At 36.6% G+C, this 16,640-nt stretch overlaps 1 protein-coding gene across 1 annotated transcript in view; it reads left to right on the plus strand.

The window, feature by feature from the left end:
- LOC131563680 (golgin subfamily A member 4-like) overlaps positions 1-16,640 on the plus strand; it is a 75,981-nt gene that overhangs the window by 46,688 nt on the left and 12,653 nt on the right. The window contains 7 exon segments of the mRNA XM_058813801.1: positions 881-1,059; positions 2,081-2,212; positions 4,635-4,790; positions 6,541-10,619; positions 11,312-11,433; positions 12,566-12,696; positions 14,867-14,980. Coding sequence (XP_058669784.1) covers positions 881-1,059; positions 2,081-2,212; positions 4,635-4,790; positions 6,541-10,619; positions 11,312-11,433; positions 12,566-12,696; positions 14,867-14,980 — 4,913 coding nt within the window.

The raw sequence follows: 16,640 nt of genomic DNA on the forward strand, positions 1-16,640 counted from the left end.
ACAAGCTCACAATGCTGGAATTTATTTGCTTTCTTTTTATGTCTAAATTATCATCTGTGAAGTGAATAAAGCATGTTAGACTACGTCTCCTTAGCATGAGATGAAGCTGTGGAATTATTGCTTTTATTTTGTAAATTGTGTTTCAGTGGATTTGTGCATCCTGAGCAAGAGTAAATAAATCTCAGCACTGCAGCTTGAGTGTTATTTTGAAACAACTTAGAGCTATTCAAGTTTTCTGGGAGCAAATCTTAACTTTTAATTTTTTTATTTTTACATTTTATTTGTGAAGTTAGAAGTGCCAGACAGTCAGCTACCACACTGATAGAAGGTGTACATTAAGTGTAAATAGTGAGATAATGAAATTAGCAAAGCCATCTCTGTGGACTCTGTGAAACATAGTTTAGAGAAATGATTCTCTAGGTTTTACAGTTTGGAATTACTCTTAGATATATAAAGTGCCTGATATTATACATTAGTGTTCTATTCAGGAGAAACTCTTCATGACCTGCTAATAACTGACTTACATAGTAGTCATTCTTGGTTTGTTTCTGTCTGCTTGTTTTAGTGTGAATTACCTTTCTTGGTGCAGCTATTTTCTGCTTCTTCAAAGTTTATTCAGCAGGTATAGGCAGAAGAGGAGTGTTATAGTTTATTCATTAATATGGTTTATGCATTTTATAGTGATTTTAGGCAAAGAAATAGAAGCTACACGATGTATTGGAAGAAATTCACATCTATGTGTCAGTTCTCTTTCCTTTCTAGAAAATAAACATGTGAATTCTAGGTTAATTCTTAAATTCATTCTTCTCTTTTTGTGAAATTCTTCTATCAAAATGTATAGATATTTCTCAATTATCATATACTTTTTTTTTCTTCACAGCTTTTGAAGAGCTTGAGAAGGCTGTAAGTATTGCCCAAAAGACAGAGGAAGCCCGTAAAAAACTGCAAATAGAAATGGAAGAAAAAATTAAAGCAGTAGAAAAGGCAAGTGAAGAAGAGAGAGTAAATCTTCAGCGGGAACTAACCAGAGTGAAACAAGAGGTGGTTGAGATTATGAAGGTAAAAACTATTACAGTTAAACTATTGTTGTAAAATACATCAGTATGACAGAACTCTGTTATAAAGCTTTTGCTAGTTAATAAAATCCATAAAAATTATTTTCTGTGATTAAAGATTTACTTAATGAAAAACCAAAAACTCTTCATAGATGTTTTTGCTTCAGCAATTTAAATCAATTCATTAATGGTATGTAAACAGAAATAGTAATATCCTTTTCTTCACAGTATTTAATAAAATTGTTTATTAAAAGTATACTTGAGACTTTAAACAGAGGCAAGAAGACATTAATGGCAGGAAACTCACACATCTTCACAAGGATTTTGGGTTTTAATCACTTTTAGCTTTTAATCATTATCCTAGCTGAGTATGTGTAAGTGTTTAAGAACTTGTTGCCATGTTGTTTGTGGGTTAAAAGTTTCTATAATTTGCTTTTTCTGGTGTATTTAGTTAGGAATTGCTGGAATACTTCACATGCCTTACAAAGCTGTAAATTTGAACACCCTTAAGTTACAGTTCTTGTAATGATATCCACAATGGTATTAATTTTTCTAAGAGAATACACAGATGCTTTAAGGGGACCACTGACGTGCTTCACATTATTCTTAAATAAAGCACATATGTAGGTTCTAGATAACTGTCTACACAGGGTATCACCACTTGACTTTCTGGCTTATAAAACAAGAATACTGAGAAAGCTACAAAAAAGTTCCTTTTTCAATGTGTTATCACGTTTGAACTGAAAACACAAGTTTGCCTTGGAGAAGAGTCTTTAGAAACAACAATGTGTCTTTAGTACAACTATGAAAGACTTGACAAGGAAGATGGGTAACTTAAAGCTTGAAAATAAGAACTGTCAGGGCTTAATATTAAGCACTCTAAGTGATCATAACTTATTCAAAGGGAGCAAAGAGATGGTTCCGGTTTCTTCTGTCTGTCTGCACTATTTTCTTATTAAGAAAAAATAGAAAGTGTTTTGTTAGTTAATATTTTGAAATTAGTTTTTTGTGACTTTGATTCACAGAAATCTTCAGAGGAACGAGTTGCTGAACTAGAAAAAATCCATAAAAAAGAACTGGCTGCCAAAGATCAGGAGTTAAATGAGAGATTACAGGCTCAAGAAAAGGTATTCCAGGAGAAGATGAAGGCAGCTCTTGTAAGTAAACCTAACACGCATAAAAAACCATTTCTCTAAGTGTGAGTTGGGATTTGAAGTCTTGAGTTGACACTATTCCACAGTGAGAGTCCTTCTGTGTTTAAAGATAGGAGTACTTTCCAAAAATCGAATAGCTCAGAGACTTCAGGAACGTGAAAAGAAGGCAGCTGCAATGATGCAGACTGAGTAACTTATAGTAGTTATAGTAATAACTTAGTAATGATAACTTATCACTGTCAGTGCTCAGTAACAACTGTGTCTTGTTGAAACTATTTTTTTGAATTTTTTTAGACTTGATTTTTAATATCTTTCTGTGGATCATTGGCAATCAGGTCCTGGAACTAGAGTAAAAGAAATACAAAAAATGAGGCTGTTTGAAAAGTGTTTGTATAGTTATGTCTGCTTGTATTGTGTTATGTGAACAGGGTTAACTATTCATATTGTTTGGCATTAGAAAAAGTATTTTCTTAGAGATCAGATTGGGAAAAATTGTTGAAATTCTTTGCACTTTTTCATGAACTGTACTCCACTGTAGAAAATAATGTAATTTTGCCTAAATAGTTGATATATATGTAACATATATGTATATATATCATCTGTATATATCTGTTACAAATAGTGGATTGGTTTTTGTGCTCCTCCATGATGGATAGTGACTAGGACTGAGAGACTTTGACAGCCCTGTCCTGTGTATATTTTTCTACCTGTTTCAGAGGTTACTTCCTTAATTGTAAGAAACAAGCTTAAAAATATCTTAGCAGTGGAATCAAGTGAGAACAGACTTTATTCCTGTCTTGGTTTACAAGATGTCTGCTAGGGAAGGCAGAAAATGCCTCCCTTGGAATGAAGAATGTCAACCCCCTCCCTCCAAATTTTTAAATTGTGAAATTAAGGGGCTGTCAGGCAAAGATATGGCTAGAGGAATAACAGTTCTTTACTGCTATGTATAATAAAGCAAACAAACATGAACAACTTCGGCATTAACAACAAACAGAACCAGGGACCCAGCGACAGCCTTTTGGCTGTGGCACTTCCCCCTTTGGTGCAGTTACAGCCACAGCCCGGTAGGGGCGCTGTTGGCTCCCGGTGGGCAGGGCAGGTGCAATGATTCCCCCGCGGCTGCAGGGGGTGCTGTGGCGCTGGCTCGGGGAGCAGATGGCAATGGCGGCTTCTGTCCGAAGATGGGAAGGAGTGGAAGAGAGGCCTTGCTTCACAAACCCTTGGGGCAGCCAGTTCCTGTGTCCCTAGCAGGACTCTCAGAATGCTGCAAGCTGGGCCGGCAGGGGGTGAGGGGCTCCCAGCAGGGCAGGGAGAGCTGAGCTCAGGATCCCAGGCACCTGAGCAGACAATGATAGGTGTCTTTTTTAGTGAGGTGGGTGATAATAAGTTTAGTGGCTGTTCTCATGAGCAGACTCACCCCACGGTAGAAGAAGCAGCTCTGGGCCAGTCTCCGGTAGCAGCAGTGGAATTCCTTTCCCCAGAAGCAGTGGCTCTTACTGTCCTCCTCTAAAACTGAAACAGTGAGAGGGAGAGCTAGGAGCTGCACCCAGTCCCTTATCCCAGCCAGAAAGAAAAAAAAACCTCCCAAAAAAACCAGAGGAGTTTCCCCCTCTCTACCATCAGTTCTTATTAGCTACTCAATGCGAACAGAATTCCACAAATAACAAGGAGGGAACGGAAAAAAAAACCCAAACCAAAACCCAACCCCCAACAACTCCTCTCAAATATTATTTGCAATTAATAGTGGTAAACAAACCAAAATGGAAGGCTTGATTAAATTTATGTTTTTCATGCAAAGACAAAGGGTGTGACAAATGGCTACTCACTTTTCATAAATTTAGAAAGGTTTATTAAACTTTATCAAAAATACAACAGAAGACTGAATAGAGAAAGTGTTATGGTGCCGGGAGCAAAGGATTTTCCCCACCCTGTGCTCACCCACACAATGGAGCTTTCACCTTTTAACCCTTTAGCCCCTCCCAAAGTTCTGTCCATTGACTCCTTCTTCGCTGTCCAGTGGTGGAGATCTCTTCCTCAAATCCTGATTGGAGGTCAGGTGTTGCCATAGTGACAGTCCAACCCTCCCAAATGTCCCAGCCCCAGGTGTTCCTTGATAACAATGCAAAGGGTAAAACATAACTATAAATCTATAAAACTTTTCTTAACCTACATACATGATTTGTCTGTTAATTGTGAGAGTCAATAATCACATTACTCATTTATCACAAGGGGTTTCCAAGAAAAAAAAGAAGCGATTTATTGCAATTATGTTTTCACAAACTGAATACAAACTCCATTTGTTTTTGTGCAGAAAGTGATTAGTGTATGACTCCTATTAACTTGAAAATATCCTATCATAATGTTCTTGAAGGTGGGATGACTATATTTATAGTTTATTGTTTAGTTCTTCTTCTTCATGCAGGAAAAAAATCAGAGTGAGTGCTTAAAAGTCCTTCAAGAGCAAGAACAGCAAGAATCCCTAGCCTTAGAAGAATTAGAGCTGCAGAAGAAAGCCATACAGTCTGAGTGTGACAAGAAAGTTGAGAAAATGCATCAAGAGTTAGAGACTTGTAGAACTGTGAGTAAATATTCCAAAAGACTAAGTATTTACAAGTATGTATTTAACTGTGACAAGTTTACAAATGGTGATTTGTTGTGATTGGGTTGAGGAGTGAGGATGTTCGCCCAGTATTCGTAATTTTTTTAGTCGATCCTCCAAGTACAAAAATCTTGAGAGTGCACTAATTCTGACAGGTGTCCCACTTAGAGGGAGATTGCTGGTTGCAGCCTGTGGTCAAGGAGAGCTCAAAGGGCCCCATTTTGGACCGCTGTTTACAGGATCACTAGCGTGTGGGCTTTAGTCATGTTATAAATGATCAAATCGATAGCCATATTTATGAAAAATTTAACAACGATTTATTGGGTCAATTACAAAAAATAGAATTTCGAGCAACCACCACAATCAAGACAGCGTCAGTCATGGGTAGGGGCGCTGGGTGAGACCAGAGGTTCGTCCGACAGAGTGACGGCTTCCCCTCAAAGGTTCACACTGAGTGTTTCCAGCGTTCAGCTTATATACAGTTTATTCTGCCTGAGGCAAAGATGACCACATCTTTCCATTCACTTCTTCGAATGCACATCCATCTCTATCCATATGTTGAAATATACAAAGACGGGTCCCGTGTCTGAATCCAGTGAAATTCTTGGGATGCTGCAATTAATCATGGGCCAGGAAGGCCCCAGTGTTATCTCCCAGGTGCAGGAGACAACGAAATGATTGTTGATGGTCCAGGAAGGTCCCATTCAGAAGTTAAACAGGCCTGATGCTATCTTGAGCTGCCAAGAATTAGTTACAATCTGAATAGAACTCTGTTCCTGGCTGGGGGGGTTTAAAACATAATTTCTACAATATTTTATACCCACACATATCTATTTATACAGCATGAATTAACTCCATTACATATCACAGTCATAACAATGTTTGATCGTGGTCACAGTTGTGTTGGAACTTTCTTTGAAAGTGCGAGAACAGGGATGTTATGCCATTCAGGCAAGAAAACTAGTTTCTAGTGCAGTTTGTAAGGAAAACTCAAGCTTGTTAGACAGCAGCAATTCCTGGGAATAGACAGGGTTTTTGATAAGCATGGGAAAAGCTGAGTCCAGATACTGTTTTTTCAAGGCCAAGGCCTAATGAGCATTTCTCAGATGTCAGTGCAGCCTGAGAGGAGGGGGGAGTGCACCACCACAGTAAGCAAAAAGATTTGCTTAATTTTTACAGTGTCCTTTGCTTTATGTAATGAGTAAGACTTTATTTTCTGCTAATGCAAGTTTGTACATTATTCCACCACTCCCAGATATTTGTTTCAAAGTTTTGCCTAAAGAAACAGTAAAGCTTTACAGCAGCATTTCCATGGGAGGTAGAATTATGGTAAATCAGTAGGCACATACAAAATATCATGAAGCTATTGTAAATTCCCTATATTTTTCATCCTATATGTTGGTATTTTAGTTTAAGAAGAAAATGTGAACATACTTCTCATAAATGTCACTACTTACTTTATTTGAATTAGTTACATTATTTTCAGGTTTTTGTGTGTATTTTCACTGCAGTGAGATAGCAAGTTTTTTATTAATTAGCTAACTCTCCATAACGGAAGCAAAAGTGAGAACAAACCAGATGAACTAAAGGCTTATTAAAGAAGTTGACATTCACTAAAAATAATGGAATAAGTAGCCTGTAGTTATGTAAACCTGGTAAGATTTTTTAAAAATTAATCAAATTTTTACTTTTTGAATATTCATATTCTTTTAAAACTGTATTCTAACAGAGGATTCTTGAACTGGAAAGTTCTCTTGCAAAGTACATGCAAGATGACAGAAAGCAATCAGAGGAATTAAATACTGTCATAGAGTCTGAAAAAACCCAGCACAGTAAGGAAATCAACGATATGGTTGAAAAACACAATAAAGAACTGGAGAATGTGAAACAGCAGCAAGAAAAGCTTTGGACAGAAAAACTTGAAATTTTAAAGCAACAACAAATAACCGAAATAGAAAAAATAAGAGAGAAACAACAAGAAGAGATACAAACCATTTTGAAAGAGAAAGAAACAATTTTCTGTGCGCACATAGAAGAGATGAATGAAAAAACATTAGAAAAACTAGATGTGAAACAAACAGAATTAGAGGCACTGTCTTCTGAGCTCTCAGAAGCACTAAAAATACGTCATGATTTAGAGCAAGAGCTCTCCGAATTAAATAGTAAAGTGTGTGAAGCTAAGCAAGAATTGAAAGGAAGGTTGGAGGAAGAGAGGAAATGGCACAATGAAGTGATTGAAACAATGGTAAAAGAGCATGAAATGTCTATTCAAGGTGTTGAGAAGGTACTCAAAGAGGAACTCAACAAGCTCAAACAATCCCTGGAGGAGAAGGACAGACATTTGGAGGAGTTAAAAGCACATGAACAGAAAATGAAGGAATCTGCAGAAAGATCTGAAGCTGAGCTTGTCCAAGTGTCTGCAAAGCTAGAGGAGCAAAGAAGTGAAAATATACAGAAAGTAACCACTCTAACACAGCAGTATGAATGTCAACTGAAGGACCTAGAAAGAAAGGCTGATGAGATGAAGAGAAGTCTGACTGAGAAGGAGAATGAAATGGAGCACATGAAGAAGTTACAGAACAAGCAAGTGGAAGAGCTTGAACAGAAACTGTTAGCTGCAGAGGAGAGAATTAGTGCTTTACAAGGAGAGTATGAAAGTAAACTTAAATGTCAGGAGAAGAAAGTGGAGAAAATTAAACAGAAATCAAAAGATATGCAGGAAACTTTCAAAAATAAACTTGCTGAGCAAGAAGCTAAACTAAAAAAGGAGCTTGAAAACAAGCAGTTGGAATTCAGTCAGAAGGAGAGTGAATTCAATACTAAAATCTTGGAAATGGCACATGCCAGCTCATCTGGAATCAATGATGCTGTGTCAAAACTGAAATCTAATCAGAAAGAGCAACTAGACAGTCTTGCTGAAGACCACTTAAGGAAATTGGAAGAAGTAACCCAAAGTTGGGAAAAGAAATTTAATCAGCAGATTGAAGAGCTCAAGGAACAACATGCTATAGAACTGCAAGTGAAAGAGCAGGAAGTTGGAGACCTGAAACAGAAGCTTTTCACCTTCAGTGCTGAAAAGGAGGACTCCAGAACAGAAATAATCCAACTGAAGGAAGAACGAGTGAAAAGGGAGGAATGCCTGAAGGAGTTGCAAGAACAGCTAAGGCAGTCAATGGCTAAGGTGGGTGCTTTGTCAGATAAGGAAAGTGACATGAAGACACAGTTGGAAAAAATGGAGAGTGATCTTAAACAGTCCCTGAAACAGCAGACAGGACTTCAGGAACAACTCAGCAAACAGAAAGCCGTTGAAGAGAAGGACAAAGCCAGAATTACTGAGCTGGCTGATACAGTGAGAACACTTGAAGAAAAACTCCAAACTGTGCAATCTTCTCAGGATAAAGATCATGAAAATTATGACAAAAAAATAGAGTCAATTCAGCTAAAAGAAACTGAGTTTAAAAGGCTGTCAGGAGAACTTACAGCCCAGTTAGATGCTTGGAAGAATGCTGAAGCTTCATTGCAAACTAAAGGCAATGAATTAATTGAAAGATGTAGTGAAAAAATTGGCATAATAACATGTAAAATTGCAGACTGTGAGCGCCAAACTGCAAAGATTAAAGAAGCAATATTAATCAAAACAAGTAAGATAACTGAACTAGAAGCTCAGCTTAGGGAAATAACAGAGCGTCATTCTGCTGCTACTACTTCTTTGCAAGAGTCAATTCAAGAACTGCAGAAGAAAGACAATTTAATTATGTCTATGAGAGCTGACATTGCAGGACTTGAAGCAGAAAATAAACAATTGCAAAAAGAGGGAGGACATCAGCAGCAAGCAGCATCAGAGAAAGAAACTTGCCTAACACAGCTGAGGAAAGAGTTATCTGAAAATATCAATGCTGTCACATCAATGAGGGAAGAACTCCAGGAAAAACAATCTGAAGTGTCTGCTCTCAACAAAACAGTTACGGACCTTAATGTTAGACTTGAAAGCACAGTAAGTTTAACAGAGAAGGAAGCAGCCATATCTCTGTTAAGCAAGCAACATCAAGAGGATCGGTTGCAGTTGTTAAATCAAGTGGAAGAGTTATCATCCAGAGTTGAGATGCTGAGTCAAGAAAAAGCATCAGCTCTTGATCAGATAGATCATTGCACAGCCCAGTTGTCAGAGTGGAAGATGAAAGCACAAACCAAGTTTATACAAAATCATGATACTATCAAAGATTTGCAGAGCAAACTTGAATTAAGCAATACTGAAGCCAGTAAGAAAGATGAAGAGCTAAATAAACTGAAGGAACAGCTGGCTAAACAAAGCAGGAATCTTGATAGTTTAAAAAGTGAATTGGAACAAAAGCAAAACAGGAGGGAAAAGGAAGAAAGTGAGTTAACCTCAAAGTTAAAAATACAAGCAGCAAAAATTGCTGAACTAGAAAAAGACATTGCTCAGAGAACCTTAGAAAATGATTCCTTGGTGGAGGAACTTAAAAAGTGTAATGAACAAAAAAACGCAGAGAAAAAAGAAATAGCTTGCCAACTCCATCAGGCAGAGAAGGTAGCTTTTGAAAAGGAGAATAGATTTAAGAAGGCTGAAGAAAAAGTGCTTAATCTGGAGAAGCAAATAGATTCACTGAAAGCTGATTTTGAAGCAAAGGAGAAGGAATTTGATCAAATGAAGTCAGCGATACTTAAAAGGAAAGAGAAAGAACTGAAAGAATTAGAAGAGAGACTGAATGCAGAGAACAGCACTAAGCTGGCTGATCTGAAAAAGAAGGCAGAGCAAAAAATAGGTTCTATTAGAAAGCAATTACTGTCTCAGATGGAAGAAAAGGAACAGCAATTTAAGCAAGATAGGGAAGATCAGTTAAGACAGTTGGAGCAGAAGGTACAGGAGAGAGAAGCCAAAATTGAGTCCTTGGAAGAAAAACTTAAGTCAACAAGAGATTCCACAGAATTAGAGAAGGAGATGTTGGAAAAAGTAGAGAGTGTAAAAGCTGCTGTAGAACAAGAAAAAAAAAATTTACTTGAGAGTGTCCAACAGACATACAAAGAGAAAATGGAAGTGTTACAGAAGGACTTAACTGAAAAAGATGCATTATTACAGAAGTATGAGAAAGAACAACAAGAGACTAATGACTGTCATCTAGAACTGCAAAATAAACAGAAAGAACTCATTAAAAAACTAGAATGTGTTGAGAAGAGCCATCAGGAAGAGCAGGTTAGGACCAAAAGTCTGAGCAAAGAACTTGAGGAGCAAACCAAAAAGTATTCATTGTTAGTGGACGAGCATGCTTGTTGTGGCAGTGTTTTAGCAAGCAGTAGGGAAGAATTGAAAGTTAAGGAACAAAAATATCTTGATATGGAGAATACAATTGGAGACTTACAGAAAAAAATGCAGGAAAAGGAGGCAGTCAGTCAGTCTTTAGAACAGAAGATAAAAGAGTTAGAAAATAATATAGTGAAGAAAAATGAAGTGCTTAAGATTGAGATGGAAGATATTACTTTAAGATATGAAGAAAAGGTAAAATGTCTTCAGCAGCAGTTGAGTGAAAAAATTGACAGTCTGAAAGCTTTTGAGGAAAATGCTGAAGAAAAGTCCAGATCTGTTTTGGAGCTGCAGAAGTTACTAGTGGATATGCAGAACCAGCAGAAGGACTTACAGACTAAACTGGAAGAGACTGAAGGGGAGAAACAGAAGCTACGCAAAGAGGTGAATAATCTTCAAAAAGACATACGTACTCTGCGAAAGGAACATCAGCAAGAGCTTGACATAGTAAAGAAGGAGTCATTAGAGGAAATGGAGGAAAAAATCAGGTAAATTCTTTGTTCCTGTCTGTGTTACCACTTCTCTATTTTATCTCTAGCCACTAAAACCTCAAGAATACTTTTCTAAAGCTCAGTTTACAAGAAGGAAATAATGACTGATGTTTTTCTTTAATTGTTCTAAACAGACTTAGAGAAACAGAAAGAAAATAGGTTTGACATTTGGCAGAGTAATACCATTTCTGATCTGCTTCAGTGCTGGTGATTTTCAACATTGCTGAAGCATATAATATAATTCTGTTTTTCTCAAACAGGAAATAAAGTTTATTAAAACTTAGTACTGACAGCTTCATGTTCAGTTGATATCAATAGTTGTTCATACATACTGCACAAAATGCCGTGCACTTGCAATAGTTTCTCAAGCAATTCTAAAAATTCCCTAAAAATTATTTTTATGGCATAATCTTTTCTTCCAGTTCTTCAGCTTCCTCAGCAAAAACTACATATCTTTGGAGGGGTTCAGTTCTGGGTTGTTTTTAAATGAAACACTTACACCTACCAGGTGAATCAGATAGGAGAGGAAGATAAAGCCTCCGTGAATCTCACAGAATTCATATAATTCAAAACCATTCTCTTCTAAAATAGTTCTCAAGAAATTCTCAGATCTCTTGCCTTGCCTTGTGTTTTCACACCCTCTTTAAATGTTATATTTCCTTGCTGTATGTTTTGACCTTTTTTTACAGATGTGAACAAGAAGACATTGAGTTAAAGCACAACTCCACCTTAAAGCAGTTAATAAGAGAATTCAATACTCAGCTGGCTCAAAAAGAGAAAGAATTGGAAACAGCAGTAAAAGAGACAATCAGTAAGTGCAATATTAATATAACTGTAATCAGTAAAGTAGTCAGAGAACTGCATCTTCAGTTATTGCTGTTTTGGGGGAGGGATTTTACCTGTGACTGTGATAAACACAACATGTGTTTTATGAATGTCTAGAGAACTTAGGGAAGTAACTTGTCTTGCTCAGGAAATAGCATAAATATTAATTGTAGTGCTGTTAGGAAAATGCATATGTAGCTGTTCTGCAGGATGGATCTTTGGTCTAGCCCTCTTTACATCTGCCATGCCATGATAGCCATAGGTACCTATCTTTCTGTCATATGTATAAAAGAAAAGAAAATGAGAGTAAAATTTTGAAGATGAAAGTGCACTGGTAAGTTTCCATTGCAGTGCTACTTTATCTCCAGTAGTAAAAACTTCAACATTCCAGTGATGAACATAGGACACTTGGAGAGAAGCTTACTCAACCTTTAGAGAAACTTAGATCCATCTGAGAATCAGAATTGTGTTTTCTTAGCTGGATCTTGCAGACTTCATTCACTAACTGCTAACAGGTACCAGCTGGGTGCGATGTCTGATTGTAACACAATGGGATTATAGCTAGAGTTCAACAGATTTTGTCTTCTCAGTCTTTTGCCACCATAGTGTAACTTGGAGGCTAGAAAAATGAGAAAAAGGTGTGGTTTGATTCCACTTACTAGAAGTACACCTACAAGTGAGGAGTTTCTGAAGATTGCAAAAGCTCCAGTTACATCTCTAGATAGAATAGGAGATAAAATTAGTTAATAAATATTGGTTGTCATCTTCTGGAAACTAGTTCCAGCACCAGATAGAAAAAATTGCTCCAGGTTCCAAACTGCAAACAACAAATTTCGTACATGTTAGGATCAAGGGACATAATAGTAACTGATAGTGTGGAAAAATGAATTTTCCTGGCAAATTTTCCTTATAGTTGCTTTAAAGCATTTTTTAAATGTAAGTCCTACACTTACTTTTCCAGAATAAGTGTATCATTATAATTTGTATTCCTGAGATTTTTGAATAGAACTAAATTTCCATCAGCAGTTCTGGACTTGTTATCAGTTATGAAATAATTAAAAAAAAACCAAAAAACCAAAACCATGCTTTTTTTAATACTGCCTAACTTTTTTTTGTAGGTAAAGCCCAGGAGGTAGAAAATGAATTGATAGAAAATCATCACATAGAGACAACACAGTTGCATAAAAAAATTGTTGAAAAAGATGATGATCTAAGAAGAACTGTGAAAAAATATGAAGAAATCCTTGAGGTACCTTTATGAAAAGTGATGACTACGTAAATTTCAAAATTACTCTTTTTCGGTTGCATATCTAGAGAGAAAAATTGTAGTTCTTTCTAGTAAAGGTCTTACTGCTGGAATTACACTTGATATGTCTGGTGACCGAGCTTGCAATTAAAATATTTATTTCTGTAATTTATGGGCATGAAAGCACATCAGAAATTAGCTCTAACTTTGATCATTCAATAAAAATTAGATGGCTAAGTCCTTATCTCTTTAAGCAGTTTGTGTACCAGACTGAGAAAACTGAGTGACATTTAAGCTTTTAGTAGAATTGTGGTGGTGGTGGATTGTTTTTTATAAATACAGTGTTTATGGAGCAGTCTCACTCTCTATTGCCTTCCTCTGATGCCCTGCTGAGATTGATGCCATAGCCCTTAAAGTAACGTTCTGTTCCATGCAGGGTGCAGTGTGTTTGCATAGTTTTTTGCTAGTAAAGATTCTTTTTTTTTGCTTGTAATTAACAGTTTTTCTGCATGATATTTGCAGATAGACATACTTATTCTCTAATAGCATTTCAACCAGAAGTTACCAGCCAATTTCAGTTTAAGTATACTTCACCAAGGATGCCTCTTGTTTTAGCCAAGTAAATTTTCCCAGTCCTGCCTGTACGTGTCAAAAACATTAAATGGTTTTCAGTGCTAGACTGTACATCATATTAGAATGCATGCTTAAACTTTGTTAATCTTAGTCCTCTTTGCGCAAATAGTGTAATAAAAGAGACAAAAAAGTAAAAAAAAAATCTGCAAAAGCCAAAACAACAACCATCACTATCCCTTAATATGCCAGGTATTGAAGAGTTTTAAACTGGGGAGTATAACCTTCTATAAAAAAGGAAAAAGTTTCTTAGAAATTATTAATTGTTGATGCACTTCTGAGGGCATAGAAAAATCATGGGAGTGAATAGAAGTTAACATTGTTTGGAGGTCATGGTGTTTGAGCAAGGTTTTCCTTGAGCATGGATTTTTTTACACTTTGAGGATGTAAAAATTGCTCAGATACTGCATTGTACCTATTATTTGTGGTAGATTTGCTTAATTTCTTTTTGGTGATGCATTCTGGACTGAGGGGCTGCATGGGAAAGGTGTTTTATTCTTAACTCATGTGCAAGGAACGCCTTAAAAATTGATCTTAGATGGAAGTATTTATTGTATTAGTAATGGCGTACCATCTTTTAAGCCTAGATCAGCTTTCTAGTCCTACACTTACTTTTCCAGAGAATATTCTTTATCATTATAATTTATACTCCTGACATTTTTAAATAGAACAAAATTTCCATCAGCAGTTCTGGACTTGTTATCAGTTAATTAATTGTACTAATTTGACTTGAAGTACTACTGTGTTAGTAGAGCCATCAACTGACTGACTGCCGTGTACGGTTAGCATGAGTGAAACCACTTTTAGTTTTGTTCAGCAATGGAGATATTCACTAGGACTTGGAGTGCTGTTTTATAAAATCCCTAACATATTCTCTCACAAAAAGGCCAAAGAGGACACAAGTTTTTAAAATACTTGTTTTTGCAAAATGCCATATAGATGGATTAACTTCCTAGGATTTAGGTCATTGTATTTTTCTCCTATACAGGAAGAGTTAATTTCCTCCCTACCATTCTTGTTACTGCTTCTTTCCTCTACAGTGAATACTGCCTTTCAAACCCTTGAGAATGGGAAATTGTTGGTCACTGTGCTGGAAAATGCACTTGAAACTGCTTTCATAGCATTTTTTGAGTGGCTGAGGAAAAGATTTAGGTCCTTGTCACTTTCATAATATAGAAATTAATTTTGTGTTGTCATCTACTCCTTCCTTGAAGGTAATGACCTTCATGCACTTTCTGGATTATACTCAAATACTGTTTTAATGCCCAAGAGAAATAGATATTTTTTGGAATTTAAAGAATGTAACTGTAATCCTAACTATGTAATCTTTATTGTTGGAGGCCTACAAAATCTTCTTAAGCACCAATTCTATTTCTTGGTCTTTTCTGTAGGAGTCTGGTGTAACTAGCTTTTACACAAATATCAAGCATATCCTTTCTGTGTATAGTATAACGTTTGTTGATTGTTTTTTGTTCACCATAGTTAAAGTTTTGAATAGTTAAATGATTCATTGTATAAGTAATTTTTTGCTTGTATTTTGAAGTCTCGTGAAGAAGAGATGACAGCAAAAGTTCATGAGTTGCAGGCACAGCTGGAAGACTTGCAGAAGGAATACAAACAAAGGATTGCAGAAGAGGAACATTGCAACAGTGAAAAAGTGAGCTGGCACTGACATTTTTTTTTATATCTCTTAGTGTGAAATTCTTGGTCCATTGGAAATTCTGTAGTTTATTCCTAATTAGACTTTATTTATGTATCTGGCCTTCACTTTCCCATACAAAATGAATCTCTTTAGAAACTGCAATATTTGGTACAACCTTTTTGATTGGTATGTTGAAAAGTGCAGTTCTGTTGTTATTATTAAGGTTGAGTTTTTTTGTCCTCTACATGTGTTTATGTTGGTTTTACTGGAAGCCCTTTCGAAGGAAAGAAAATCCCATTAAGTCATTCTTAGAGTGATTTTTTAAAAATCCGCATTTCAGAGGTGTCTGAAGTAGTGCCTTGAATATATCAATTACGGATATAGAGGCCTTCATTGAAAGAAGACTGCCTTCATTCTTTTGTCTTTCCGAGATTACATTTTAATTTGAGGAATCCTTTGGTGAAAATACTACTAGCTGTTATTATACTGAGGAGAGAAAAAGTGTACAAGTTGTTGAGTGATTGATGAGAATTCATATTGACCTTACTTTTAATATTTTTATTTTTACAACAGGTAGCCCTGGGGAGAGTGAATTTGTATATTTGACATTAGAAACCGAAAGTACAAATTATCTCACTGACCTAGTGTTTGTTACTTCTGCCTTGTACTTGCGTACAAAACCCTTTATATTACTTTTCCATGGTATGAGTTGTTTTCATAATAGGAAAAGCAGAAATCTTAGACTGCCTTGTATTCTTAATTAACCCTTGTTCACCTACTGATAGTCTTACATAATCTTATTATCTAGAGGAAGATTCTTAGAGACTCCTGACTTCTAAAACATGATTATGAAAAGTCTGAAGAGTACTTATTCTTTAGGACTTCTTTGTTAACTGTTTCACTCCTAGTTTGTTGTAGCAGTCTGCTATGAATATAGGCAGTCATTAAATATTGTATTATACATTCATCTTATGGATTAATGATATGACATTATATCAAATTTATATACTGGCAATGGTATTTCATGTATTCAGCTCAGAAGCAATGCACCCAACAAGGAGTAAATCATCAGGAGGCCTCCTCCATGGATGAATGGGAGCTACTGGACCTGCTGGGCAAACTCAGAATAAAAAAAGAAAAGCGGAAATGAAGACAGGTGGCCTGACAGTAATACAGGGAAATTGCACATGAAGCTAGGGACAAAGTTAGGGAAGCCGAAGCCCAGTTAGAATTGTTGTAGCCAGGGAAAGTAAGGCAAACAGGAAGGGCTTCTATATGTACGTTTTAGACAAAAGAAAGACTAGGGATAATGTGGGCCCTCTTTGTAAGAAAATGGGAAACCTGGCTACCCTGGACAAAGAGTAGGCAGGGGTTCTCAACAGCTTCTATGCCTCTGTCTTCCATGGCAAGACTAAATGCAAAGCATTTCACTCTTCTGCGTGACATCCTTGTCTGCAGATTGGAGAGACAGGGATTTGATGGATGGACCATCATGTGGATACAGAACTGGCTGGATGGCCACATACACAGAGTTTGGGTTAATGGCTCATTGTCCACATGGAGACCAGTTACATGGAGAGGTTGCATCAGTGGTAAACAGAGTAGGATAATCACCTCTTTTGACTGATGATGCTGTGTTGGATGCAGTCATGGGGTCAGTATTAGCTGGGGGTGA

The sequence above is a fragment of the Ammospiza caudacuta genome, chromosome 1 (assembly GCF_027887145.1).
Source record: "Ammospiza caudacuta isolate bAmmCau1 chromosome 1, bAmmCau1.pri, whole genome shotgun sequence".
In the NCBI taxonomy this organism is placed as follows: Eukaryota; Metazoa; Chordata; class Aves; order Passeriformes; family Passerellidae; genus Ammospiza; species Ammospiza caudacuta.